Raw genomic sequence first — 27,662 nt, 5'->3', positions numbered from 1 at the left:
TTAGGATGTATGGCAACTTGAAACTACAACTAAGCTAACATATGCAATTGCTTTAAGATGGTCATACCAAGGATCATTTAGCTATTTGATTTGGTATTTTAGGACCCCTGTAAAAAAATAAATCTTTTTTGGGATGAAACACTGAATTCGGCCTTACTGCTATTAGCCCATAGAAATTGTTTAAGTGTCTGTCCTATATCTGAGAGATGTAAGAAAGCTCAGGAAAAAGAATGCAAAGAATTTTTTGTGGAATTACCTGTCAGATTGTCGAGATGTGTCCTGGTCTGACAAACCCTGCTGTAGTTCATCGGCGGATGCAGTGGATTCAGACATCTCTAGTTTAAACAGACAGATTTGGATGGGAAGTTGTTATGCATCGAGCGGAGCATTGGGGGGGGCCTCAAGTGGATAAATTATTTTCATATTTTTTATGCCCAGCTCATGAGGCCCCTTGATGTGAGGCCTGAGAGAATTGCCTCTTCTGCGTAATGGTAAGTCTGTCAGTGGGAGAGACTACAATCCCTTTATCTGACATATAGTACTGTATACTAGTCATGTCAAGCTTGAAAATCAATCCATTACTACTCCCTCTCATACATCTCATACTGTTTCTAAACCTTTCATGAAAACCATGTTTGGAAAGACAGTTACAGTTACAGTTACAACTTAAAGCATTAGTAGAATGTTTAAAAATAATTTATTAGGAATTGTAAAAAAATTGAAGAGGGTTACAGTGTTGACAAGAACCTTTCAGAGTAAACACAGAGTCCAAAGGCTGCAACACCATGGCAATCAATCAGCAGGCTTAGAAAAATATCAACATCTACAACTTGGTGATAGAAATTGACAGCGCCTCTTGTTCTTAAACTAACCACAAAAGTAAAACACCTTATCTAACTTCCCATTGCAAAAAGGTAACATTTTTTAAAAAGTATATAGCTTCTCATGAGTTTCATGGCTCCAGTCTGTGTCATCCAGTAGATGTACAACGTATCTGTCAGTGTGGAGAAGGGGGTTGAGGAGAAATACATACAATCTCATCATGGAAGAGCCTCAGGACCACCTCTGAGAGTGTTAATTTAGCACTGAAACGAATGAACGAATCCCCTCCACACATCGACAGAGACAAGGAAGTTCATTAACAAACCAAAATGAAGATGATAAATTCACATTTGCCACCAATATATCCATTCCCTGACAATACATTTCACACCTAATTCCAGTGTGACCGCATAGCCATACAATGTACAAACAAACAAACGCGCAGTCACACAACACAATCTGAGAAAGAATCTAGCCGTGAAATCGTACCATTGTGAAACTGTTTTACGACTGGTTCCTGCATGTTTGTCCTTCATTTTCCTTTACAACCACTACATATTCAAAATGATCATTCTAAAACAACAATAAAATAAGTTCAAAGTAATGATGAAAGAAACAGTTTTAGGCCTACTCAAAAGAGGAATATCCCCACAAGCTCTCTCTCTCCCAGTGCTGATAACAGTGGTTCCTGCGTGAATTCACAGTATAGGAGCAAACCCTTTCACTCTGTCAGACCTGGACCAGTCTCACAACTCAGACTGGTCCAAGATTATGAATCACACAAATACACTATGATATGTATCAGTCTGAGTGCCCAACGCCGAACAGTATGAATGAAAGTAAAAAACCATCTGCTGAAAACAAATACCATCACTGCCTTCCCAATACCCCTCGTTTTTTGCAGAATCCAAAAGACAGTTATATTTACAATATTTTACAAAAACAGATATCACGCAGTTCAAATCTGACTGGAAATAGGCCCATGACTATCAATTTTGTTACTTTTATCATTATTAGTATAACAAATGTTTGTTAAACACCTACCAAGATATACATTTTTCAACTTTGTAATACATACAAAAAAAAATTTATTATCAGCAATGTTCTGTATGTACTGAAAGATAAATATACATTTATTCAGTACAAATACTTGCTCCAGTCCTTCACATATTCTGAACCTGGAGATCACTTTTTCTCCCTCACCGACTCTCAATAAAACACCTTCTTCTGACAAAAGAATCAAATGGGAAAAAAAATAAAATAATTAAGACATACGAGAATACATGACAATTTCCACAAAACAGTCAAATGAAATAAACATTTTAAAAAGTAGCTAGAATTATCTGCATGTTTTTCTAATAAAAGCAGAAATATATATTTTTAAAGGTTGTTGTTCCTTTCTGCTAACTACAGTAACATGTTAGACAGGAGGGGATGTTAAGACCGAACACAGGAAGTCTGAAGAAAAGAGATCCTCAGTGGGAGGAGGGGCGTGGACATCAGGGGTCAAGGGTCAGTGTTCCCACTGCAGATGCAGGGTTACACACCCAGAGAGGAGTGTCAGACCAGTTCAAAGCTTTCCATCTCTCAGTTCACAGCTCTGCAGAGAAATTGAGACAATTTTCATGAATAGGCAACATTATATTGTTACAATAAATGTACAGTAAATTAGAGTGATTTATTTGAATGGAACATGACTGAGTATGTGATGCTGTGGGTGGGTGTAGTAGCAGACTCACTCTCTCAGTGGTAGCCATTAGTGAAGGCCGTAGCAATCAGAGGACCCTGTAGGGAGCAGTCAGACACAGGAGAGATTAGAGGGAGCGCCCAGTCATCACAACACAACCACCAACACCCTCAACATCATATCACATTCAATAACACAACCCTCACCAAATGTGCCAGAGAAATCTGTCAAAATGGACAGTATATTATCCAAGAGCAACATTACTTGTTCCTTTGACTTGATATTACAGTCACACATTGACAGACAATTCTATGCTCATAACAGACCCCCTCAATGTATACGGTCATAACACAAGATTGGACAGTATTGCAAAATGGATATATGAACACGTGCCAAGATCAACATCTTAGGAGCACTGCTATGTAGCTTCGATAGTCTTCCTATGACAAACTGAACAGATAGTATGCAGACACATTTTGCATTTCCAAACATGAATAGGGTCTAAAATACCTACGTGATAAGGGCTGTGTCTTACCCCCAGACTATGGCCGAACCCAGTGTTTGGGGAGGGGCTTGCAGCGCTGAGGTAACTGCTGACAGCAGACTCCTGATTGGCTGCTGCATATAAGTCTGCCATTGGCCCAGGGCTGCTGAACCCCCCAGAGCGAGAGGGGGCGGAGCCTAAAATAACATACAGATGCAAATAAGTAGACAGACACATAATTAGTTACACAGGAGAAATACTGTACATCAAATTGGCAAACATTTCTCAACCCCTCATACATACCTCTTGCTACTGCTGCTGCCGCCACTGCCATTGGTCCGTATGCCGACAGAGGAATGGCTGACAGGGTAGAGGAGGTACAGCAGGTTTCAAATCCAGCTCGGGCTACAAACAGCGTTGACCTCTCTAGAGGTCAGTCAGAACAGGATTTTTTACCATTATCCTTGACATCATGTCCACCTCTAACATATGGGGCTACATTACACTGATGAGGGCAAACCCACGACTGTGGTGTGTAATTAGTGTGTAGTAACTGGTGTCACTGTGTAATAACTGGTGTGTAGCACAGTAAAGGGGTGTGTAGCAGACGGACGGCATGCTGCTTGTAAAGGCCAGAGGAGGGACTGACCTGTGAGCTCAGGGGGGTGTGGTGATGTCAGAAGGGGGGTCCTCTCTAAATGGAATTCTAGAACAGAAACATCAGAGAGTGCTGTTGAAACAACACACCGGCGAGGTAAGGGACACACCCATCCATACACACACAACTAGGGTGACACCAAGGGAACACATCAATGAGATGGCGTAAGAGGAAGAAATGAAGAGCGAATGGGAAGTGGCAGATTTACGTAGAAGAAAAATTCAGGTTAACTGGTGGTTCAAGCCAAATACGTTAAGATGGAATAAGAATATACTGCCCCCCCCACAAACATACCCACTCTTTCTCTTACGAACACACACAAAGCACATGCAGTCAACTCCCTGATATTTATAAGCAGCAAATGACACTCAGAGTGCTTTATGAGCTTCCATGGAGGCTGTGTTGGTTAAAGAGTTTGTCTGTGTTGTGGGAGCTATACAGAGTATGACGAGTCTAGACACACACCAAGTGAAGATGAATAGGATCACACAACCATCATTAAATGATTGGACTCCTCTACTACTCTGTGACCGTCCAGGAACCTCACAAAATGGCCATGATTGACTCAGGGGAGTATGAATGGGTGGAGGAGTAGGTTCTTACCAGGGAATTGATAGGTATATCCAGGGGTGATGCCAGTGTAACTTCGACTAGTATACGTAGCTGTCTGAAACCCTGGGTAACCTATGGTGAAAGGACAGTCATGGGTCTGTGTTTGAGTGAAACAGTGCTGCCCCCTGCCTGTGAAAGAGGATACTGTCAATGAAACAACAGGTTCACAGAAACAATACACTCAATAACATGCTTTATTCTAGATCAGCCAACAGTGTATGTTGTGTACGTATGCTCAGCTCAAAGTTGATCTAACTTAACAACTGTACCCTTGCCTATAATTCCCTCTTGTCCTGCCAACATCATTGGGAATATTCCAGTTCTCAGACTGAACAGTAGATGGTAGTGTCATTACCCCATCTTCAGAGGCATGCTTTAACCACTAAATCCTATTATATATATATATATATATATATATATATATATATATATATCATAAATATCTCATCAATATCAATATTACATACATACATGCATTACTTTTTCCTAAGATCATACAGTGCATCAATTCCAGGGTACCTCAAACTAATTTGGTACCACATGTTTTAATAGACTTGGCAGGCTCAAATATGGTATGCTATCGGTCCCCTAGCGGTAGTAACTTCTGTGGTAAATCATCTCCTCATAATATAAAATATGATATTATGAGAGGATGTGTGATGGTATGGGGTAACAGGATGAGGGGCTACATCATCGTCGACATTACTGTCGTCATCCTCGTCACTATGAGTTTACCCAGCATGCCGATGCCCAGCATGAAGGCATCCATGCCGTAGGGCATCACCCGAGAGCGCCCCCTGGCCGAGCCCGTGGGTGACATCACTTCCTTGGGCTGAGCCTTCTTACACTCCACCTGTCATGAGCACACACGAAGGGGACAAAACAGTCAACAACTACAACTAACAATTACATTGTGTATTGAATAACAAAGGATTTATTTAAAGCCTTCTTAGCTCACCATTTTGCTGTTTATCTCATGGAAGTGCATCTCACACACTTTCTCCACCACATCCTCATTCTCAAACGTGACAAAGCCAAACCCTGGAGTGGACAAATACAAATAATGTATGTGAGGAGGGTCAGCTCATGAAGAGCTCGGCAACACCATTGATTAAAGCCCATTATTGAACATCTCAAACCCAAGTTTGGGGAAATCCATTCTGCTGTCTCTGGGGGTTAGAGTGTGGGGCTAATGCACGACTGCTAACCACCTCCTGTATTAGGTACTGTAGTAGCCGCTTAGTACATTCGCACCCTCCCCCCTCTGGGGCGCTGTTCCTGGCTCATCCCCTCCTCCCTCCCCTCCCTGCTGGCCAGGTCAACGAGCCTCCCTCCCTCCCTCAGCCAAGTAAAGCTGGGGGGCTGTCATAATCGATCAGTCCCAGGGTGGGTAGAAGGCGCTTTAGGAGGCTTTATCCTGATCCCCGAATAACAGACTGACTAATTAGCCTAGACTTGTTCCTCTCCTCCTACTCCGTTCCTCCTGTTCAGCCTATGAGGAGATAGCTGATAGTTGCTTCATTCAGGAAAACTATTACTTACTACGATTGTGATATGTGGTTGTCTTACCTAGCTACCTTAAGATGAACCCACTAACTGCAAGTCGCTCTGGATAAGAGCTTCTGCTAAATTACTTAAATGTAAAAAACTATTGAGGATACGGAGATGTAAGGCTTGAAGTACTGGGGGACTGGACAGAGAGAGGGTTTCTCAGTCTCACCTCTGTGTCTGTTGGTGGTCTTGTCAAACATGAGCATGGCATCATCAACCTAGAGGACACAGAGTTTTACACACATCACCTCACACAATGTACGCACTCGCCATATTGTCTGACCTCACCCCTTCTCAAGTTCTCCCGGGAGGCTCAGCAACAGATGGACAAAAGGGGCAGAGCGAGGAGGGGTGGAGGGGGACAGGTTTCAAAGGAGGGAGGAGAGCACAGTAGAGGAAGAGAAGAAAACAGAAGAAGAAACATCTTAAGAGGGGACATTAGTGATGCATGGGCACAAGATGGCCGCTAGAAAAGGTTTGATTCACAAACCCAAAATCTGAATCACTTCCCTGTTTCTCTAAGTTAGATGTCTTGCCTCTGAACTGCATAGTTGGAATCTCTCTCTGAAAAAGAGGACATAATCCACCCTCGCTCCCCCTACTTTCCAAAGTTTGCCATTCCCATGGCAACTGTGCAAAAAGTTATCTTAAAAATCTTTCTCCGGCATCAAGCATGATTTGTTAAGAGGGAAAGAGAATGTGTGTGAGTTTGAGAGAGAGATACAGACATAGATAGACAGAGAAAGAGAGAGGATGTGTGAGAGAGACAGAGAGGAAGAGTGGGAGATATAGATAGACAGAAGGTACAATAAGTAAGGTAGCAATGTGGGCATGCAAATCAAATCAAATTTTATTAGTCACATACACATGGTTAGCAGATGTTAATGCGAGTGTAGCGAAATGCTTGTGCTTCTAGTTCCGACAATGCAGTAATAACCAACAGTAATCTAACCTAACAATTCCACACTACTACCTTACACACACACACAAGTGTAAGGGATAAAGAATATGTACATAAAGATATATGGATGAGTGGTGGTACAGAACGGCATGGCAGATGCAGTAGATGGTATAGATGGCATAATGTTGGATGTGGGGAAGAGGGACTGGGGAGAGAATACAGGTACAGACCATGGGGAGGTAGAGATGGGTGTGTGTGAGAGAAAGAGAAGTGAAAGAAACAGTATCGTGAGATAGAGGTGGAGACAGAAAATGTGGGACTAAATTGGGAGGGAGGAGAACAGAGAGCGACAAAGAATGGGTGCAAGAGAACAAAGAGGTGTGGAGGCTTTGTCTGTTGGCACAGCCAGCCATAACTCCTATTCTCCTAGTGCCCTCTCTTCCTCTCCCTCTGTACCTCCCTCCTTCACAGTAGAGGCCCAGGATTCATCTTCAGCTGAACACAGACCAATACATTTCAATACAAAATCTAATTTAAAAAAGCAACTGTCAAACACCTAATATCATTCAAATGAACTCCTGAATGAATTGCTAACTAATATTTTAGTAAAGCAATATGTGTGCTTTCCACATTCAATATCTGATGCCTTTCAGTTTGCAATAAAGCCAAAGGCAGGTGCACATGGTTCCACCACCTATTTGCCAGAACCACTTATTCACACGCCTATACGGTTCCACGCAGAGCTGACACATTGTGTTAGTCTATGTGCGTGTGTCAGTGTGTGTGTGTGTGTGTTCGTGCTTGGGTCCACCCTTGGGTAGCTTGGACGAAGAAAGGTCAAGGGTGAGGGAGGAGGGCCTCCAGCCAGGGTGAAAGAAGACCTGTCAGTCTTAGCTCTCTCAAATCACTGACTCTTTCCACTCTGACATTTCCCTATCACCCCTCCTGTCTCCCTAACCAGGCCTGCCTCTTTACAGTCCAAGCACCATGACACAGCAATGGAACAACATAGACAATGTTGCTCCACAGTTTAGAGCACCAAACTTTAACCAAACTGTATATACTGAATTAGAAGGTGAATTATATGCTGAAATCTACAATCTGCAGGATGATAAAACTGTCCTGACACTTCAGATGTGTTTTTCACATGTTCCCCACAAGTACCCAGTGCAATTAAAATGTACACAAGTTAAAACATCAATGTCCTCATTTAACTAAATGTTTCTAAGTAAGTCAATAACTGTCCTTCAAAGCTATATATTTCAAACATGGGACATTTTAAAATGGTGCACTGGACAATATTCCCCTCTTACCCTCTCTTCCACTGCTCATCCTCCCAGTCATTCTCTCCCCATCCCTCACTCCACCCCCTTGTACAGAGCAGGGCAGGAGACAAAAGGTCCAGTGAGGCAGTCTAATCAGAAACTTCCATGGGTGGCTAGAGTTTACATTTCTCCATCTAGCCACCTCTCTCTCCATCTCATTCCATTAATGCAATTTTATGATTGGGAGTGAAGCACTTCATGTGCTAGATACAGGAAGTATAATTTAAATTATCAAGACTGAATTTAATATTACATTATCACACTGCCCTGACTGACTAATGGTAAACTACATAAATTAGCTTTGCCTCAGCCTTTTATTGGGGTTGAAAGCTAATCTAGTTAGTATGCAGGCTCATTGGTTTATCTGATTTCCTACTGAATTTGCACCTTACTTACTTGCATAGGTTACTTGAGACCACTATTTCAAGTTGTCTGTTAAAAAAAGTTACAGTCAACAAAAGTAAGAAAAGTTTGAAGATTCAACAGAGGAGTACCACAGCGCACCTCCTTGTAAATATTGAACTCCTGTACAAACTAGCAAAATATTTGCCTAGCTTTGTTCAAAGACATAATAGTCCCTGCACCCGTTCTCCCTTCTGCCTTTGTTACCTCATCATTTATTATCTCTGCTCTGCATTTCAAAGCCCTTGGAATCTATGGTGGGAAGCGTCAAAACTGAGTACAATACGGATATTCAAATAAATATCTATGGATATTCAAATAAAATCAAAGGTATAAGTTTGAAGAACTGAAGACAGACTGGAAGTGACACGTATGCTGGTTTGGGTTGGTTTGACCGTTGGTCAACCAGTGTTATTGTTACAAAACTCCTGGGTTGACACTCTCCAACCCCCCACCCTCAACACAAAACCCCTTGCCCGCTGAATTACTTGGGGACAATGGGCAAGCCGGGTCACCACGGTAACGGGCCAGGAGGGGGTTGGGGGTAGGAGCAGCTGTTACATCAGATTAATTCAAATTCTGATAATCCCTCCCCCTTCTCTACCATCACCACACTCACTCCCTCTCCAAAACTTTTTTCTCCCTCTTTTCCCTAACTTAGCCTAATGCTCCATACCTCCATTCTACCCTCTCTATCCTTCTTCTCCTCCACCCCTCCCACAAGTAACTCTCCTCCCTTCCAAAACAACTCTTCAATTGCACTTCATTTTTACCTTTACCTCAGCAATCAGTTTCATCTAAACAACAAAGAAGTGAGACGGGTTGAGGAAAACAGTGGCATGGAGGATAATGCAACATCACACTCATCTCCACTGCCTCAACACAGTCTGAGACACAGATCCACACACGTCTACTTTCTACCTCACATTTCAATAGCTATACTAGCTCCCATGCTGCTTACCTTTCCGAACTGCTCGAAATAGGCCTTGACATCCTCAATGGTCGTGTTCACGGACAGACCTCCAACAAAAACCTTCTTGGTCCGAGTCACTAGCTGCAAGGAGAAATGGGTCCGTTTATGAATGGATCGAGAATAACGGTGATAACACCATGGATTAAGACGAACCTTTAACGGTGGCTGTAGTTGGGTAGCCTGGTATTGTCCATCTCTATGATCAATTAATTCAGGTGCCAATGAAAAAAACACCAGCAGGCAAAGGAGTCAGATGAAATAAATCTGCCCAAGTATTAGCACAAAATGTTTTTAGACTTTGTTGATATTTATGGCATCACGACCAACAGTACATTATTAACATAGTTATTACACAGCTTATCTAGAACATTACTACTGCCACCACTAGCCGGAGAACTTGCAGGTTACACGCTCTTATGAATATACAAATGTACATTATTGTGCTGTATAAGGTGTTAACAAAAGCCACTTGATCACACAAGAGTGTACAGATCACATTGATGTCACAGCAGCAGTCATGTTCATCTATTGACAAGGCATTAGGCCAGATAGAATTTGAAAAGCTTAACATAGCAAGCACAGGCTAACCTGCTCTCTCCCAGCAATGCCATTCACACTGAACTCACAGGACTAAGCCCTGATAAACCATGACTAGACTGGCTCACTCACCTTGGGCTGGGCTCTACGAGGGAATGCAACTTTCGGATCAATCTAGAGGAGGGAGTTAAGAGGAGAAAGGCCAGTTTAGACACACAGCTCAATACAGAGCCCATGAAATCAGGTAAATGTGAACCAAGTCCATGGTTGTGGTCTCTTTGGTGCTGCTCCTTGCCTCATCCTGTAAGGGTTCCTTATTAACATGGGTGTCCGGGTTACAATACTGCACCAGTACATTAGGTCATTATGAAAGCTAGAGGAAAAAGACAACTAGAGGATAGACCCGAGGGATTGTTGTTTTCACAACGTGGGGCATAGGAGATGAAAAAAATTGATGAGTATAACATTTACTTTCTCTCTGAAAGAATCTGTTGGTAGATTTGGAACTAAGAAGCTCTCATTTTAACTTCATTGTAACCATAACCCCATTGGCCTAGCCAGGGTTGCTCTCAGTTCTATGAATCCTTTTCCAACCCCTGAAGGGCTGGTTTATAGGTGTGCAGGTGGAATGAGTGGGAATGTTTTCCGGCATGTCTGCCTGCCTGCCTTCCACAGCCCTCACCTCCTCTCGTCACCAACATGTGACATGTGATCTCCTGGAATCTCACACAGGCACTACAATCACAAACACATCTCACCTCCACAAAAAAGGAAGGACAGCGAAAGAGACACAGTAGGTGAAAGAAAGGGAGGGACAGCACAGAACAAGAAGAAGATGAGGAAGACGAGGAGGGAGAATGGACTGACACAGACAGAGGAGAGAGCCGTCAACCTCACACACTGACAGCACATCAGGCTCATTTTGTTTGTTTTTCTCTCCCGCTAAGACATTATGATGATTTTGTGAGCTATTTAAAAGCCAACGTTTCATAGTGTGTTTATCGCCATTCTTCCACACAGTTCTTCAGTAAACATGGGAGCTAAGCTATCATTAACAGTGCAGAGACTGAAATATTGGACATATTTGGGAAGATGATAATACTAAATTAATATAATGATAATAAATAATAATAACAAAAGCCAAACCATTGAATTCATATATTTCCAATTGACAATATAGTCGTTTGTTCAGATTGGATAAAGAGTAACTACACCATACAAAAAAGATAAGACTATAGAGACTATAGTACAGCAACCTCTATAGTATTAGTCTCTACTGATCTAATAGAACAACTAGGCTATTCCACGCTGTACTGTTATGCTACAAGACGGTAAGACAGTACAGTGCTAAGAGCACTATATTAGTCCGTAACCATGACAGGGTAGAGTAGAACTACAGTAGAACTACAGTAGAGAGCGAGTGCCTCTGTGGTACACCACATGCGTTTACCAGAGTAAAGTACAGTGTTTAGTCTACATGTGTAGTGTCGACATCACGGCAGGTTCTATAGAGCAGAGTGAGAAGGCTCGGCTAGACTGAATGGTGTATCGGATGCAGTCTACTGTTTAGTTCTATGGTTGCTAGACTACTCTGATAGTCACCTCCAGTCACCAACCCTCCTGATGTCCAACACTCCTGTGCACATTAAAAAAAACAAAAAACAAACAGACACACACACAAACAAAATCAACATACAGCAACCAACACACACCCATGGGGGGAAAATATGGACATTAGACAGGTGAGGGAACTTTTTCATAAAATCATTTTTGAAAACAAAATGAATGACCCGAATAGAGAATTGATTGGAGAAAGTTAAATGCCCCCCTTTTCTACATTTATGACACAAAGTAAAATACATAACCACAAACTGCAAAACATCCTGCTTTAATTTGTATTAATGATGACATATTTATTGAATCATGCTAAACGTGGCAGAGGTGTTGGTGTCAGGGAGGTGGGCCGTAACCCAGGCCCACCGACTGTCCACACAGCTGAGCCTTAGAAAAAGGCAAGGGGGCTTATCAAATCAGGACAATCCATTTGACCAATTACAGTCCAACCACTCTTTAAAATAAAGGTGCAAGTTGGAACCAAATAAGGTTCTTGAGAGCGATGCTATAGGGGAACCATTTTAGGATTTCGGAAGAACCATAAATGGGATGGTTCTTTGAAGATGGTTCTTTGAATAACCATACAAAATCCCAAACCAGAAATGTTTCGGATTGAATAGCCCTGCTGTAGTTTTAAGCCTTAATTGCATATTTCCCAGGGTGCCTTTCGAGTGAATTTTAGCATTACCAGTACCCCCCATGACTGTGTTTGTTAGTGATAGAGACATGGCTGTTGCATTCATTACTTTTCAGTCCTGTGGCCTTCACCAAGTGAGGTCTTAGCTGAATATGTTGTCATTAAAATATAATTATTGAAGACAATACAAAACATATTTCATAAGGGCTTCTTTTGAGGGCCTAGTTTTACTCTAATTCAATGGCCTGAAACTCAGTTTATATGCCACATCAGCCCTGCAAATCACATTATGCTGGCTTGTGAAGTGATGTGCAATTCCTATTGGAATCCAGACAGAGTTGGGATATCCAACATTTTTTGAATTTTTATTAACACATCACCTGCATCCAGAATGACTGCCAGGGTTAGGAAGACTAAGATATGAGACTACCTTAAATATATAAACTGGAACAATTATAACGGGTGCAATAAGTCTAATAAATAGTTAAAAAAAAATGTTATTTATATTTGAGTAGCATAAGATTAATTCATCAATCAATGTACATGTAAAAACATAGATATTGACACAAACAACAACAACACAAAATCGACCTGCAATAGAGTATGCTGGGAAATATGATAATAATGGGAACACCAACACTTGCGTTATTTTACACAATTAAGTGTTAATTTAACTCTTTACGGTGTTAATGTGACTCTTGAATCAACACTAGAAATGTTACACTAAAAGATCCATATTAATCACAGATGGGGTGATTAACAACTTCCCGCTCTCCCTTCATGCATCCCTTCCTCGCTCTCCTCGACTTCCTCCTGGGTCAGCATGCTAGTCCCTTCACGTCAGGGCTAACTGAAACACCTTATCCATACCAATTCTACAATCAATAGAATGAATGATTTTAGGATATCTCAAACTGCTTAGATTTGAATTGAACATTTTCTAGGACAGGTTATTATTTCCCCTTTCTTAGGACTGAGCTTGCCTTGGGTGGGTGCATAGCAGGTGTGGAGTGCACCAATGACATCCATACTCAGGACTGAGTCCGACTGACACAGTTCTCTATGTTTAGATAGAATATGTTTTACGAGCTGCAGGAGTCTTTAACGCTCTGTAACTTGATGTTGACCTACTGTTGCTATCATCGATATATTAGCCTGTTGGAGTATCCTTGTGTTAAAGTTATGCTTGAGAAATGTAGGACTACATAATATCTTGTAAAACTCACTTTACCTCAAACCCTTTTCTAAACCATGACGACAGAGTGCAACATCACTCCGATGGGAGTAATCTTAAAACATAATACAATAATTCTCCATAGATAGGCTACTCAAGTCACTAGCAGACAGTGTGCCTAGCAGCTACAAATAAAAGTCAATTAAAAAAGTCCTTCTGAGTAAACCTCCCTCCATTCTTGGCCTGGAGCAGGTTAGTCAGTCACAGCATGGTAAATTCTTTCGGTTGCCACTAGAGAAGGTTTCTCTCTCTACTGTCTAACAGGACAGCCTGCCTGCGGCTGTGAGAGAGAGAAGAGAGGGGGCAGGGTGTTCTCACTCTAAACTAAAGCCAACCCTACTCACCATCCCACCCCTGCCGTTGGTCACTGAGCCTTCTCCACCCCAGACACACACACTCTAAAGCTGCAAAAGAGCACCGGCCACGCAGAGCACAGTCACACCCTGTTACCAACCACACTCAGTCATGCTCCATCCAGCTGACAACACATGGATATAATCTATTACTGCTCTAGGTTTTTATAGGTTAAACTGTCACCTAGTCTGGTATCCCAGGAATGATCATTTTCAAAGATGTTGGTTTGTGTCCAATCTCTTTGGAGGGAGGCGTCATGGAGACAAAAAAGCTATGGCAACTAACCATTAAAGCCCCCATTGCAACTAGCATCATGCCAAATCAGACTGATGTAGTAACCTTTGACTTGGTCTGACGTCTTTAATCTATAATTTATCTAGAAACTTTGCTCTACACTTCTATACTACTGCACAGAATGTTACTTTGAAACTGTGCCGCTACCATCCCATAAAGCTCTCCACCCTATGACTCTCTCTCTCTCTCTCTCCCATAAAGCTCTCCACCCTATGACTCTCTCTCTCTCTCCCATAAAGCTCTCCACCCTATGACTCTCTCTCTCTCTCCCATAAAGCTCTCCACCCTATGACTCTCTCTCTCTCTCCCATAAAGCTCTCCACCCTATGACTCTCTCTCTCTCTCCCATAAAGCTCTCCACCCTATGACTCTCTCTCGCTCTCTCCCATAAAGCTCTCCACCCTATGACTCTCTCTCCCATAAAGCTCTCCACCCTATGACTCTCTCTCCCATAAAGCTCTCCACCCAATTACTCTCTCTCTCTCCCATAAAGCTCTCCACCCTATGACTCTCTCTCTCTCCCATAAAGCTCTCCACCCTATGACTCTCTCCCATAAAGCTCTCCACCCTATGACTCTCTCTCTCTCTCCCATAAAGCTCTCCACCCTATGACTCTCTCTCTCTCTCCCATAAAGCTCTCCACCCTATGACTCTCTCTCTCTCCCATAAAGCTCTCCAACCTATGACTCTCTCTCCCATAAAGGTCTCCACCCTATGACTCTCTCTCTCTCTCCCATAAAGCTCTCCACCCTATGACTCTCTCTCCCATAAAGCTCTCCACCCTACAACTCTCTCTCCCATAAAGCTCTCCACCCTATTACTCTCTCTCTCTCCCATAAAGCTCTCCACCCTATGACTCTCTCTCTCTCCCATAAAGCTCTCCACCCTATGACTCTCTCCCATAAAGCTCTCCACCCTATGACTCTCTCTCCCATAACGCTCTCCACCCTATGACTCTCTCTCCCATAACGCTCTCCACCCTATGACTCTCTCTCTCTCCCATAAAGCTTTCCACCCTATGACCATCTCTCTCCCATAAAGCTCTCCACCCTATGACTCTCTCTCCCATAAAGCTCTCCACCCTATGACTCTCTCTCCCATAACGCTCTCCACCCTATGACTCTCTCTCTCTCCCATAAAGCTTTCCACCCTATGACTCTCTCTCTCTCCCATAAAGCTCTCCACCCTATGACTCTCTCTCTCTCTCCCATAAAGCTCTCCACCCTACGACTCTCTCTCTCTCTCCCATAAAGCTCTCCACCCTATGACTCTCTCTCTCTCCCATATAGCTCTCCACCCTAACTACGACTCTCTCTCTCTCCCATAAAGCTCTCCACCCTAACTACGACTCTCTCTCCCATAAAGCTCTCCACCCTAACTATGACTTTCTCTCTCTCCCATAAAGCTCTCCACCCTATGACTCTCTCTCCCATAACCCTCTCCACCCTATGACTCTCTCTCTCTCCCATAAAGCTTTCCACCCTATGACTCTCTCTCTCTCCCATAAAGCTCTCCACCCTATGACTCTCTCTCTCTCTCCCATAAAGCTCTCCACCCTACGACTCTCTCTCTCTCTCCCATAAAGCTCTCCACCCTATGACTCTCTCTCTCTCCCATATAGCTCTCCACCCTAACTACGACTCTCTCTCTCTCCCATAAAGCTCTCCACCCTAACTACGACTCTCTCTCCCATAAAGCTCTCCACCCTAACTATGACTTTCTCTCTCTCCCATAAAGCTCTCCACCCTAACTACGACTCTTGCTCTCTCACAAAAAGCTCTCCACCCTAACAACGACTCTCGCTCTCTCTCTCCCATAAAACTTACCACCCTATGACTCTCTCTCTCCCATGAAGCTCTCCACCCTATGACTCTCTCTCCCATAAAGCGCTCCACTCTAATTACGACTCTCTCTCTCTCTCCCATAAAGCTCTCCACCCTAACCACGACTCTCGCTCTCTTTCCCCCATAAAGCTCTCCACCCTAACCACGACTCCTGCTCTCTCCCATAAAGCTCTCCACCCTAACTACGACAAGCTCTCTCTCCCATAAAGCTCTCCACCCTACCTACGACACTCTCTCTCTCCCATAAAGCTCTCCACCCTAACTACGACAAGCTCTCTCTACCATAAAGCTCTCCACCCTATGACTATCTCTCTCTCCCATAAAGCTCTTCACCCTATGACTCACTCTCTCCCCCATAAAGGTCTCCACCCTATGACTCTCTCTACCATAAAGCTCTCCACCCTAACTATGACAAATTCTCTGTCTCTACCATAAAGCTCTCCACCCTATGACTATCTCTCTCTCTCTCCCATAAAGCTCTTCACCCTATGACACACTCTCTCTCTCTCTCCCCCATAAAGGTCTCCACCCTATGACTCTCTCTCTCTCTCTCTCTCTCTACCATAAAGCTCTCCACCCTACGACTCTCTCTCTCTACCATAAAGCTCTCCACCCTAACTATGACAAATTCTCTCTCTCCCCCATAAAGGTCTCCACCCAAAGACACACTCTCTCGCTCATAAAGCTCTCCACCCAAAGACACACTCTCTCGCTCATAAAGCTCTCCACCCGAAGACTCTCTCTCTCTCTCTACCATAAAGCTCTCCACCCTACGACTCTCTCTCTCTACCATAAAGCTCTCCACCCTAACTATGACACTCTCACTCTCTCCCATGAAGCTCTCCACCCTTTGAAACGCTCTCTTCTATAAAGCTCTCCACCCTATGAAACTCTCTATCCCACAAAGCTCTCCACCCTTACTACGACTCTCTCCCTCTCCCATAAAGCTCTCCACCCTATGACACACTCTCTCTCTCGCTCCCATACAGCTCTCCACCCTATGACTCTCTCTCTCCCATAAAGCTCTCCACCCTATGACCCCCTCTCCCATAAAAAGCTTTCCATCCTAACTACGACTCTCCCTCTCCAATAAAGCTCTCCACCCTATGACTCTCTCTCCCATGAAGCTCTCCAATCTATGAAACTCTCTCTCGCTCTCAGAAAAAAGCTCTCCACCCTAACTACAACTCTCGCTCTCTCCCATAAAGTTGTCCACCCTATGACTCTCTCTCTCACCCGTAAAGCTCTCCAACCTAACTACGACTCTCTCTTTCCCCCATAAAGCTCTCCACCCTAACTATGACACACACTCTCTCTACGACTCTCGCTCTCTGTCTCTCTCTCCCATAAAGTTGTCCACCCTATGAATCTCTCTCCCATATAGCTCTCGACCCTATGACTCTCTCTCTCCCATAAGGCTCTCCACCCGAACTTTGACTATCTCTCTCTGTCCCATAAAGCTCTCCACCCTAACTACGACTCTCGCTCTCTCTCTCCCATAAAGTTCTCCACCCTATGACTCTTTCTCTCTCCCATACAGCTTTCCACCCGAACAATGACTCTCTCCCATAAAGCTCTCCACCCTAACTATGACTCTTGCTCTCCCCCAGAAAGCTCTCCACCCTATCTACAACTCTCGCCCTCACATAAAGCTCTCCACCCTATGACTCTCTTTCTCTCTCCCATAAAGCTCTCCACCCTAACTTTGACACTCTCTCTCCCATAAAGAACTCCACCATATGACTCTTGCTCTCTCTCTCTGTCCCATAAAGCTCTCCACCACATGACTCTCTCTCTCACACATAAAGCTCTCCACCCTAACTACGACTCTCTCTCTCACACATAAAGCTCTCCACCCTAACTACGACTCTCTTTCCCATAAAGCTTTCCACCCTAACTATGACACGCTCTCTCGTTCTCTCTCTTTCTCCCATAAAGCTCTCCACCCTATGACTCTCTCCGTCTCTCTCATAAAGCTCTCCACCCTAACTACGACTCTTGCTCTCTCCCATAAAGCTCTCCACCCTAACTACGACTCTTGCTCTCTCCCATAAAGCTCTCCACCCTAACTACGACTCTTGCTCTCTCCCATAAAGCTCTCCACCCTAACTACGACTCTTGCTCTCTCCCATAAAGCTCTCCACCCTAACTACGACTCTTGCTCTCTCCCATAAAGCTCTCCACCCTAACTACGACTCTTGCTCTCTCCCATAAAGCTCTTCACCCTAACTACGACTCTTGCTCGCTCCCATAAAGCTCTCCACCCTATGACTCTCGCTCTCTCTCCCATAAAGCTCTCCACCCTAACTATGACACGTATTATGTCTATATACAGTGTTGTAACGATGTGCAAATAGTTAAAGTATAAAAGGGAAAATAAATAAACATAAATATGGGTTGTATTTACAATGGTGTTTGTTCTTCACTGGTTGCCCTTTTCTTGTAGCAACAGGTCACACATCTGGCTGCTGCACACTGTGGTATTTCACCCAGTATATATGGGAGTTTATCAAAATTAGGTTTGTTTTCGAATTCTTTGTGGATCTGTGTAATCCGAGGGAAATATGTGTCTCTAATATGGTCATACATTTGGCAGGGGGTTCGGAAGTGCAGCTCCGTTTCCACCTCATTTTTTGGGCAGTGTGCACATAGCCGTCTGCCTACGGTGGCCTTTCTCAATAGCAATGCTCACTGAGTCTGTACATAGTCAAAGCTTTCCTTAAGTTTGGGTCAGTCACAGCGGTCAGGTATTCTGCCACTGTGTACTCTCTGGTTAGGGCTAAATCGCATTCTAGTTTGCATTTTTTTTGTTAATTCTTTCCAATGTGTCAAGTAATTATCTTTTTGTTTTCTCATGATTTGATCTAATTGTGTTGCTGTGCTGGGGCTCTGTGGGGTCTGTTTGTGAACAGAGCCCCAGGACCAGCTTGCTTAAGGGACTCTTCTCCAGGTTCATCTCTCTGTAGGTGATGGCTTTGTTATGGAAGGTTGGGGAATCGCTTCCTTTAAGGTGGTTGTAGAATCTAACGGCTCTTTTCTGAATTTTGATAATTAGCGGGTATCAACCCAATTTTGCTCTGCATGCATTATTTGGTGTTTTACACAGAGGATATTTTTGCAGAACTCTGCATGCAGTCACAATTTGGTGTTTGTCCCATTTTGTGAATTCTTGGTTGGTGAGCGGACCCCAGACCTCACAACCATAAAGGGCAATGGGTGCTATAACCGATTCAAGATTTTTTTTAGCCAGATCCTAATTGGTATGTCGAATGTTATGTTCCTTTTGATGGCATAAAGGCCTTTATTGCCTTGTCTCTTAGCTCGTTCACAGTTCTGTGGAAGTTACCTGTGGCGCTGATGTTGAGGCCGAGGTCTGTATAGTTTGTGTGCTCTAGGGCAACGGTGTTTAGATGGAATTTGTATTTGTGGTCCTGGCGACTGGACCTTTTTTGAGCACCATTATTTTTTGTCTTACTGAGATTTACTCGCTCTCTCTCCCATATAGCTCTCCACCCTAACTATGACTCTCCCTCCCTCCATCCCTCCCTCGAGTGGTGTCCTCTTTAGTCTCAACTCATTTTCCTTGTGTATATCTGTAGATATGTTGAGATGGTGTACCTCTCCAAACACAAAAGGGAAGAAGGAGCCTCAGCACATTTCAATACACTGACCTACCCCCAACCATCACCCCTCCCACCCAGTAAGGGGGAACTCAGCCATCCCTATGACGACCAACGGGCAGCATTGTTCCCAAACCAGCCCACATTCATTAATAACAAAACCACACAACCCCCAGAGTTTTAAAAACGCAAGTTATACACACTCCCTCATGCATATGTAGACATAGAAACAGGTTGTTCGAAACAGTTGTGCAGTCTTTGATCTGGCTAACGGAGTTCTGAGATTTTCTTTTGTTTTCCCACAAGGGATCATAATGCCCCTCCATATGGTAGTGGTTGTTCTGACACTCCCTCCCTATTGAATAGTACCGATATGACAATGTTGGGAATCTCACTATCTTGTCCCAACTACATAAACACCTGTAGCTTGCTAGTTTCAGGGTGCAGAGGCACAAGTTAATGAATTGATGTGTTTAAATAAGACAGTTATGGAGGTAATTTTCACCCTAGGAACAAATTACTTGCGAACTGAAGTATAAAACAGCATGCAGAACGTTTGACGATGAGTTTACACTTGCTATGAAGCAGAAACTGTGCAATTGAGCACAACCCTGTCTGGGTCCCCCAGTTTCCATGGCAATTGACACTGTGTAACGCTTTCTTGACCGTTTCACTGTGGGAGGGTGAGGGAAAGAGAGAGCATATTCTGTAGCCCAGTCTATTCCTGAACTTTACTCCATGGCTCAACATGTAGTTTTTAGACCCCATTAAGTGTCATGTGTAAAGAACACTTGCAAATCATATTGGGAAGAGCAATACTCATAAGTATTTTACTAATAGCATAGTTTAGTAGTCTAGATTAAATTAAAGGCAGCTATGGCAACTCTTTAATAGTGCCATATAAAGGCAATAATATATATACATTTACTTAATTTTGTATTTACATTTGACTTATTTCCCAGAGATAATGTAATAACTTTACAAAAGTTTAAAAAATTGTAGAATATGTCTAAAAGACTTAAAATTGATAAAACTACTACAGCCATATGAAATATGGTTTTAGTTAGTTCTTGAGGACAGAAAACATGTTTTGGAGTTGGCTTTTGGGTAAAAATAGAAGTGATAACATTAGAAAAGTATTCTAGTCTACAGAAATACTTTAAGTGGATTAATAACTCACTGTTTTTGAATCCAACTCATGCCTGGTTACTGCCAAAACTGAATCCACACCGGCCTGGTCAACAAACGTGACAAATCCAAAACCCCTGCAAATAAATATCAGCATATACAGTGCCTTCAGAAAGTATTCACCTTGACTTTTTCCACATTTTGTTGTGTTACAGCCTGAAATTAAAATGGATTAAATTGAGATTGTCACTGCCCTAATACCCCATAATGTCAAAGTGCAGTTATGTTTTTAGAAATGTTTTGAAAAATAATTAAACATGAAATGCTGAAATGTCTTGACTTAATAAGTATTCAACCCCTTTTTATGGCAATACAACACATTACTGAGAACCACTCTTCATATTTTCAAGTATAGTGGTGGCTGCATCATGTTATGGGTATACTTGTAATCGTTAAGGACTGGGAAGTTTTTAGGATAAAAAAGATTGTAACTTAGCCCTAGCAAAATCCTAGAAGAAAACCTTTTTTTCATTTAACTAGGCAAGTCAGTTAAGAACAAATTCTTATTTACAAATACGGCCTACTCTAGCCAAACCCTCCCCTAACCAGGACGACGCTGGGTCAATTGTGCGCTGCCCTATGGGACTCCCGATCACGGCCGGTTGAGATAAAGCCTGGGATCGAACCTGGTTCAGTCTGCTTTCCCCCCAGACACTGGAAGATGAATTAATATTTCAGCAGGACAATAACTTGAAACACAAGGCCAAATCTAGACTGGAGTTGCTTACCAAGAAGACAGTGAATGTTCCTGAGTGGCCGAGTTACAGTTTTGACTTACATCTGCTTGAAAATCTATGGCAAGACCTGAAAATGGTTGTCTAGCAATGGTCAACAACCATTTTGACAGAACTGAAATAATTTTGAAAAGAATAATGGACAAATATTGTACAATCCAGGTGTGGAAAGCTCTTAGACACTTACCCAGAAAGACTCACCGCTGTAATCACTGACAAAGGTGAGTCTAACATTTGGGGTATGAACTGAACGAGATATCTGTATTTTATTTTCAATAAATGTGCAAAAAAAAAAGATATACTTTGTCATTATGTGATATTGTGTAGATGGGTGAGACAAATATATTTATTCCATTTTGAACTCAGCCTGTAACACAAAACGTGGAATAAGTCAAGCGGTATGAATATTTTCTGAAGGCACGGTAAAATAATTAAAACACAAAGAAAGTATGGGCACATAATAATCATGTGAATTAAGTAGGCCAATGTAATCACGAGCAGTTTTAACTGGTGTGATGTGTCTGAGCGGGCTTGGGCTTTTCTGATAGGGCGCTGCACCGTGCACGCCCCCCTCACCTAGAGCGCTTGGTAACTGGATCCCGCATCACCATGCACTCCTTCACCTCGCCATACTTGCAAAAGTACTCTTTCAATCCCTCTGAAAGAAAGAAGACCAACAAACTGAGATAAACTATTTTTTTGTATGTCGGTTGCATAAAGCAGGTGGTGTGTGACTCTACAGCCTACTACGGTAGAATTGTAGCCACCATTGTTCAACTTTCTGATGGTCGCAGTCTGTGATTCGGTTCAAACGTCAACAATGTTAATGTCCAATAATGAGAACATAAAATAAGGAATATTTAAAGTTGACCATGACAGCCTATACAGAATAGGATATATTTCGGTTATATCAACATACATACTGCATAAAGAGAGTAAATTATGATACAATATCCAATGACAGAATCAAGACAAAACTCATCCCTCAAGGACTGCAACGATCTTTCTTCCTGAGATGTGCTCAATTATTGTCTTGAACAATAGCCTATTGCCAAAGATTTAGGGCCAGTTATAGTTTTGTCTCATTACTTTAGCATTGGTTCATTTTCATCTTGGCATTCTGTATTATATCCCCCTGTATGCTAGGCTACTGATCTGTGTTGAATGAGGGACTTTGATTTTAGCAAAGGACCTCTGATTGAATGTATCTAGATGCCAAGCGAGTGTAGCACAACTCATTCATCACTTTTAGAAATCTTGGATCAAAACTAGAATTTAGGCTAATAGCTACAGATGATTATTTCCCACTCTCACTGTGACTTTAAAAACACATGACTGAGAATCACATACGAGAATAAACGGCTGATAAAAGTTTTGATAAAGTTTGGAGAAAAAGCTCACCTTGTGTCGTCTGCCAGCTGAGACCGCCTATGAACATTTTGCTAAAAGAAATAACACGTAAGTGAAAATGCACATTAAATAGGCCTACGTAATATGTAAGCTTTGATGTTTGGTAAACAAGGGCAGTTCAATCATTTAGAAATGTCGACCCGTTACAGCAATATTTAACTCGCTTAATATAAATTATAACACCGTTATTGAAGCTTAAATATAACTTAGCTGTTCACAAAAATACTATGAATGGGCGGTCTCTCTTTGAAGATGAGAAGCCCATGGACCAACAACACAAAAAGTGCGAGTACGCTCTCCGTCTCAGTAAAATAGGTAGTTTCTCTCAACTCCTGGGTTTGTCTCTGAGGTGTATCGATCTCATGACTAGGTATAGCCGACTGAGGAAGGTAGGTTTACCAGGGGTCGTGAGGGGAGTCCGTGGAGGACAGGCTGCTCTGGCTCCCTTCCGTATCCATTTCGTGCCGGTGTGTTCAGACTGTACGGTATGGAAAAACAGACCGAGTGGAGAGATGGGGCGGGGGTTTGGCCAAGGTTTAAGGGGGGAACGGGCTGTTGCAGAGAGGAGGGACGAGTACATTTGCCTCAAGGAGAGGTGGTCGACTCCTCCTCCTTGTGCTGTGCCCGCGTGTTCCTCTCATCCTAGCGTTACGCACATTTTACGCATGCTTATAAATACAAAATTGTGTTACAATTTGTAAAATAAACAAATAGAGATATCAATATGTATTTTAGTTTGGGTAAATGATAATACTGTATGAAATCATTAGAATGATCATTTTTGTTGGTGTGAGCTAAATATATTTCGTACCGGTTTAAGGTTTTAAACTGGTCACATAAATACACTATATATACAAAAGTATGTGGACACCCCTTCAAATGAGTGTTTTCGGCTATTTCAGCCACACCCGTTGCTGGCTGGTGTATAAAATCGAGCACACAACCATGCAATCTCGATAGCTAAACATTGTCAATAGGCCTTACTTAAGAGCCCAGTGACTATCAACATGGCACCGTCATAGGATGCCACCTTTCCAACAAGTCAGTTTGTCAAATTTCTGCCCTGCTAGAGCTGCCCCGGTCAACTGTAAGTGCTGTTATTATGAAGTGGAAACGTCTAGGAGCAACAACGGCTCAGCCACTGAGTGCTGAAGTGCGTAGCGCGTAAAAAATAAATAAAATTGCCTGTCCTCGTTGGCAACACTCACTACAGAGTTCCAAACTGCCTCTGGAAGCAACGTCAGCACAAGAACTGTTCATCGGGAGCTTCATGAAATGGGTTTCCATAGCTGAGAAGCCGCACACAAGCCTAAGATCCCCATACGCAATGCCTAGCGTCGGCTGGAGTGGTGTAAAGATCATCAACATTGGACACTTGAGCAGTGGAAACATGTTCTCTGGAGTGATGAATCACGCTTCACCATCTGGCAGTCCGACGGATGAATCTGGGTTTGGCAGGTCCCAGGAGAACACTACATGCCCAAATGCATAGTGCCAACTGTAAAGTTTGGTGGAGGAGGAATAATAGTCTGGGTCTGTTTTTCATTGTTCGGGCTAGGCCCCTTAGTTCCAGTGAAGGGAAATCTTAATGCTACAGCATACAGTGACATTCTAGACGATTAAGTGCCTCCAACTTTGTGGCAACAGGCCCTTTCCCGTTTCAGCATGACAATGCCCCCGTGCACAAAGCGAGGTCCATACAGAAATGGTTTGTCGAGATCGGCGTGGAAGAACTTGACTGGCCTGCACAGAGCGCTGACCTCAACCCCATCGAACATCAGTGACCGACCTCACTAATGCTCGTGGCTGAATGGAAACAAGTCCCCATAGCAATGTTCCAACATCTAGTGGAAAGCCTTCCCTGAAGAGTGGAGGCTGTTAGAGCAGCAAAAAGGAGGACCAACTCTATATTAATGCCGATGATTTTGGGATGATGTTCGACGAGCAGGTGTCCACATACTTTGTCATGTAGTGTTTCAAAATAGAAGTAGACATGTAACGTGTGCTACTATGCCTTCTGCCAAGAAGCCTGGACCTTTCTGGTACAAGAGGAGTAGAGCTTTCCCAGTTACTGCATAACCACTGGACCGTGGTGGTTGTCTCCAGTCAACCGCTACAATGGTGGCAGTGATTGGATATTTCAAGAGTTCCTTGTCTTTTTGTAAGTGGGATTCAATCTGTAAGCATTGGGTATAACTTGTGTGCCCAGTCCTCAATGTATGAACATTTACTGGCCTCTTCCAAGAGAATTGTCTAGTGCACAGGAGGTAGTGCACTTTCCCTATAACCTTTCGGGTGCTCCCCTTCAATAGGTTTAATTGAGATTCTACAGGTAACTGTCAAAATAAAAGAAACACCAACATAAAGTGTCTTAGTAGGGCATTGGGCCACCAGCCAGAACAGCTTAATGCACCTTGGTAAAGATTCTACAAGTGTCTGGAACCTTATTGGAGGGATGCGACAGTCTTCCACAATAAATTCCATATTTTTAGGTTTTATTGTTGGTGATGGAAAACGCTGTCTCCGGCACCTCTAGTGACAGACAGCCGCAGCATTTGGTTTACATCGTTTTCATGCTCGTCAAACCATTCAGTGACCACTCGTACTCTGTGGGTGGGCGCATTGTCATCCTATGGGGGCATAGCCATGGTAGATAAAATATTTTTTTCTCTGTAATAAAGCCCATTTGTGGGGAAAACTCATTCTGATTGGCTAGGCCTGGCTCCGTAGTGGGGTAGCCTTGCTGCTAAGTGGGTGGGCCTATGCCCTCCAAGGCCCACCCATGGCTGCACCCCTGCCCAGTCATGTGAAATCCATAGAATAGGGCCTAATTTATTTATTTCAATTTACTGATTTCCTTCTATGAACTGTGTGGTTCCGGAGTTAATTAAGCAATTAACATCTCATGTTTAGGATCATGTATACAGAGACCAAAAATATATACGCAACATTCAACAATTTCAAAGATTTTACTGAGTTACAGTGTGTATCCCTCATTTACTCAAGTGTTTCCATTATTTTGGTAGTTACCTGTGTTGTAAAAACCTGTTTTAAAAAGAGAACACTTTTTGATTAGTTTGACAAAATGGTTTTCAATGAAACAATCCTGAAATGAACATGCCACCATCTCTTCATTTAGTTGAGATAATAGGATTGAATGAACTGTCCTACAGGCATAGATCCACAGGCATAGATCCACAGGTCTAGATCCACAGGCCTAATACACATGCTTGAGTTCACTCAACTCCCTCATGTGACATACAGTGCATTTGGAAAATATTCAAACCCCTTCACTTTTTCCACATTTTGTTATGTTTACTGCCTTATTCTAAAATGGATTAAAAAATCCTCAGCAATCTACACACAGTGTTCCATAATGACAAAATGAAAACAGGTTTTTAGAAATGTATTAGAAATAAAAATAAGTATTCAGACCCTTTGCTATGAGACTCGAAATGAGCTCAGGTGCATCCTGTTACCATTGATCATCCTTGAGATGTTTCTACAATTCAATTGATTGGACATGATTTGGAAAGGAACACACCTGTCTATATTAGGTCCCACAGTTGACAGTGCATGTCAGAGCAAAAACCAAGCCATGAGGACAAAGGTATTGTCCATAGAGCTCTGAGACAGGATTGTATCGAGGCACAGATCTGGGGAAGGTACCAAAACATTTCTGCAGCATTGAAGGTCCCCAAGAACACAGTGGCCTCCATCATTCTATCATGGAAGAAGTTTGGAACCACCAAGATTCTTCCTAGAGCTGGCCGCCCAGCCAAACTGCGCAATCAGGGGAGAAGGGCCTTGATCAGGGTGGTGAGCAAGAACCTGATGGTCACTCTGACAGAGCTCCAGAGTTCCTCTATGGAGATGGGAGAACCTTCCAGAAGGGCAACCATCTCTGCAGCACTCCACCAATCAGGCCTTTATGGTAGAGTGGCCAGACGGAAGCCACTCCTCAGTAAAAGGCACATGACAGCCCGCTTGGAGTGTGCCAAAAGGCACCTAAAGGACTCTCAGACCATGAGAAACAAGATTCTCTGGTCTGATGAACCCAAGATCGAACTCTTTGGCCTGAATGCCAAGTGTCACGTCTGGAGGAAACCAGGCACCGATCATCACCTGGCCAATACCATTCCTACGGTGAAGCATGGTGGTGGCAGCATCATGCTGTGGGGATGTTTTAGAGGTTTAGAGAGAGGTATAGAGAGATCCTTGATTAAAACCTGCTCAAGAGTGTTCAGGACCTCAGACTGGGGTGAAGGTTCACCTTCTAAAAGGACAACGACCCTAAGCACACTGCCAAGACGCTTCGGGACAAGTCTCTGAATGTCCTTGATTGGCCTAGCCAGAGCCCGGACTTGAACCCGATCTAACATCTCTGGAGAGAACTGAAAATAGCTGTGCAGCAACGCTCCCCATCCAACCTGACAGAAATTGAGAGGATCTGCAAAGAACAATGGGAGAAACTCCCAAAATACAGGTGTGCCAAGCTTGTAGTGTCATACCCATGAAAACTCGAGGCTGTAATTGCTGCCAAAGCTGCTTCAAAAGTACTGAGTAAAGAGTCTAAATACTTCTGTAAATGTGATAGTTTTTTATTTTCAATACATTTGCAAAAAGTGTCGAAAACCATTTTTGCTTTGTCATTATGGGGTATTGTGTGTAGATTGATGAGGGGGAAAAAACTATTTAATACATTTTAGAATAAGTAAGTAATGTAACAAAAAGGGGTCTGAATACTTTGAATGCACTGTAAGCTGCTGCAACACTTTACA

General features: G+C 43.0%; 1 protein-coding gene across 9 annotated transcripts; it reads right to left on the bottom strand.

Moving 5' to 3' along the window:
- Nucleotides 1-678: 678 nt before the first annotated feature.
- LOC139545527 (RNA-binding protein Musashi homolog 1-like) lies at nucleotides 679-23,428 on the bottom strand. Of its 9 annotated transcripts, none has more exons than XM_071353409.1 (15): nucleotides 23,281-23,428; nucleotides 22,873-22,913; nucleotides 22,048-22,129; nucleotides 20,730-20,814; nucleotides 10,085-10,126; nucleotides 9,404-9,496; nucleotides 5,984-6,032; nucleotides 5,222-5,304; nucleotides 4,999-5,116; nucleotides 4,255-4,392; nucleotides 3,643-3,723; nucleotides 3,297-3,419; nucleotides 3,045-3,190; nucleotides 2,562-2,607; nucleotides 679-2,422 (listed from the first exon to the last, which is right to left on the bottom strand). In XM_071353409.1, the coding sequence occupies exons 1-14, from the start codon at nucleotides 23,337-23,339 to the stop codon at nucleotides 2,566-2,568; spliced, it is 1,182 nt and encodes a 393-aa protein (XP_071209510.1). In that variant the 5' UTR covers nucleotides 23,340-23,428; the 3' UTR covers nucleotides 679-2,422; nucleotides 2,562-2,565. The 9 variants fall into 9 exon arrangements, with proteins under 9 accessions (XP_071209510.1, XP_071209512.1, XP_071209509.1 ...); XM_071353411.1 differs by having other exon boundaries at nucleotides 3,024-3,190; nucleotides 4,255-4,335; nucleotides 23,281-23,427; XM_071353408.1 differs by having other exon boundaries at nucleotides 3,024-3,190; nucleotides 23,281-23,426.
- Between the last annotated feature and the right edge of the window lie 4,234 nt (nucleotides 23,429-27,662).

This window comes from Salvelinus alpinus, chromosome 19, assembly GCF_045679555.1.
Source record: "Salvelinus alpinus chromosome 19, SLU_Salpinus.1, whole genome shotgun sequence".
Classification (NCBI taxonomy): domain Eukaryota; kingdom Metazoa; phylum Chordata; class Actinopteri; order Salmoniformes; family Salmonidae; genus Salvelinus; species Salvelinus alpinus.
This window is presented reverse-complemented; position numbering and strand designations above follow the sequence as displayed.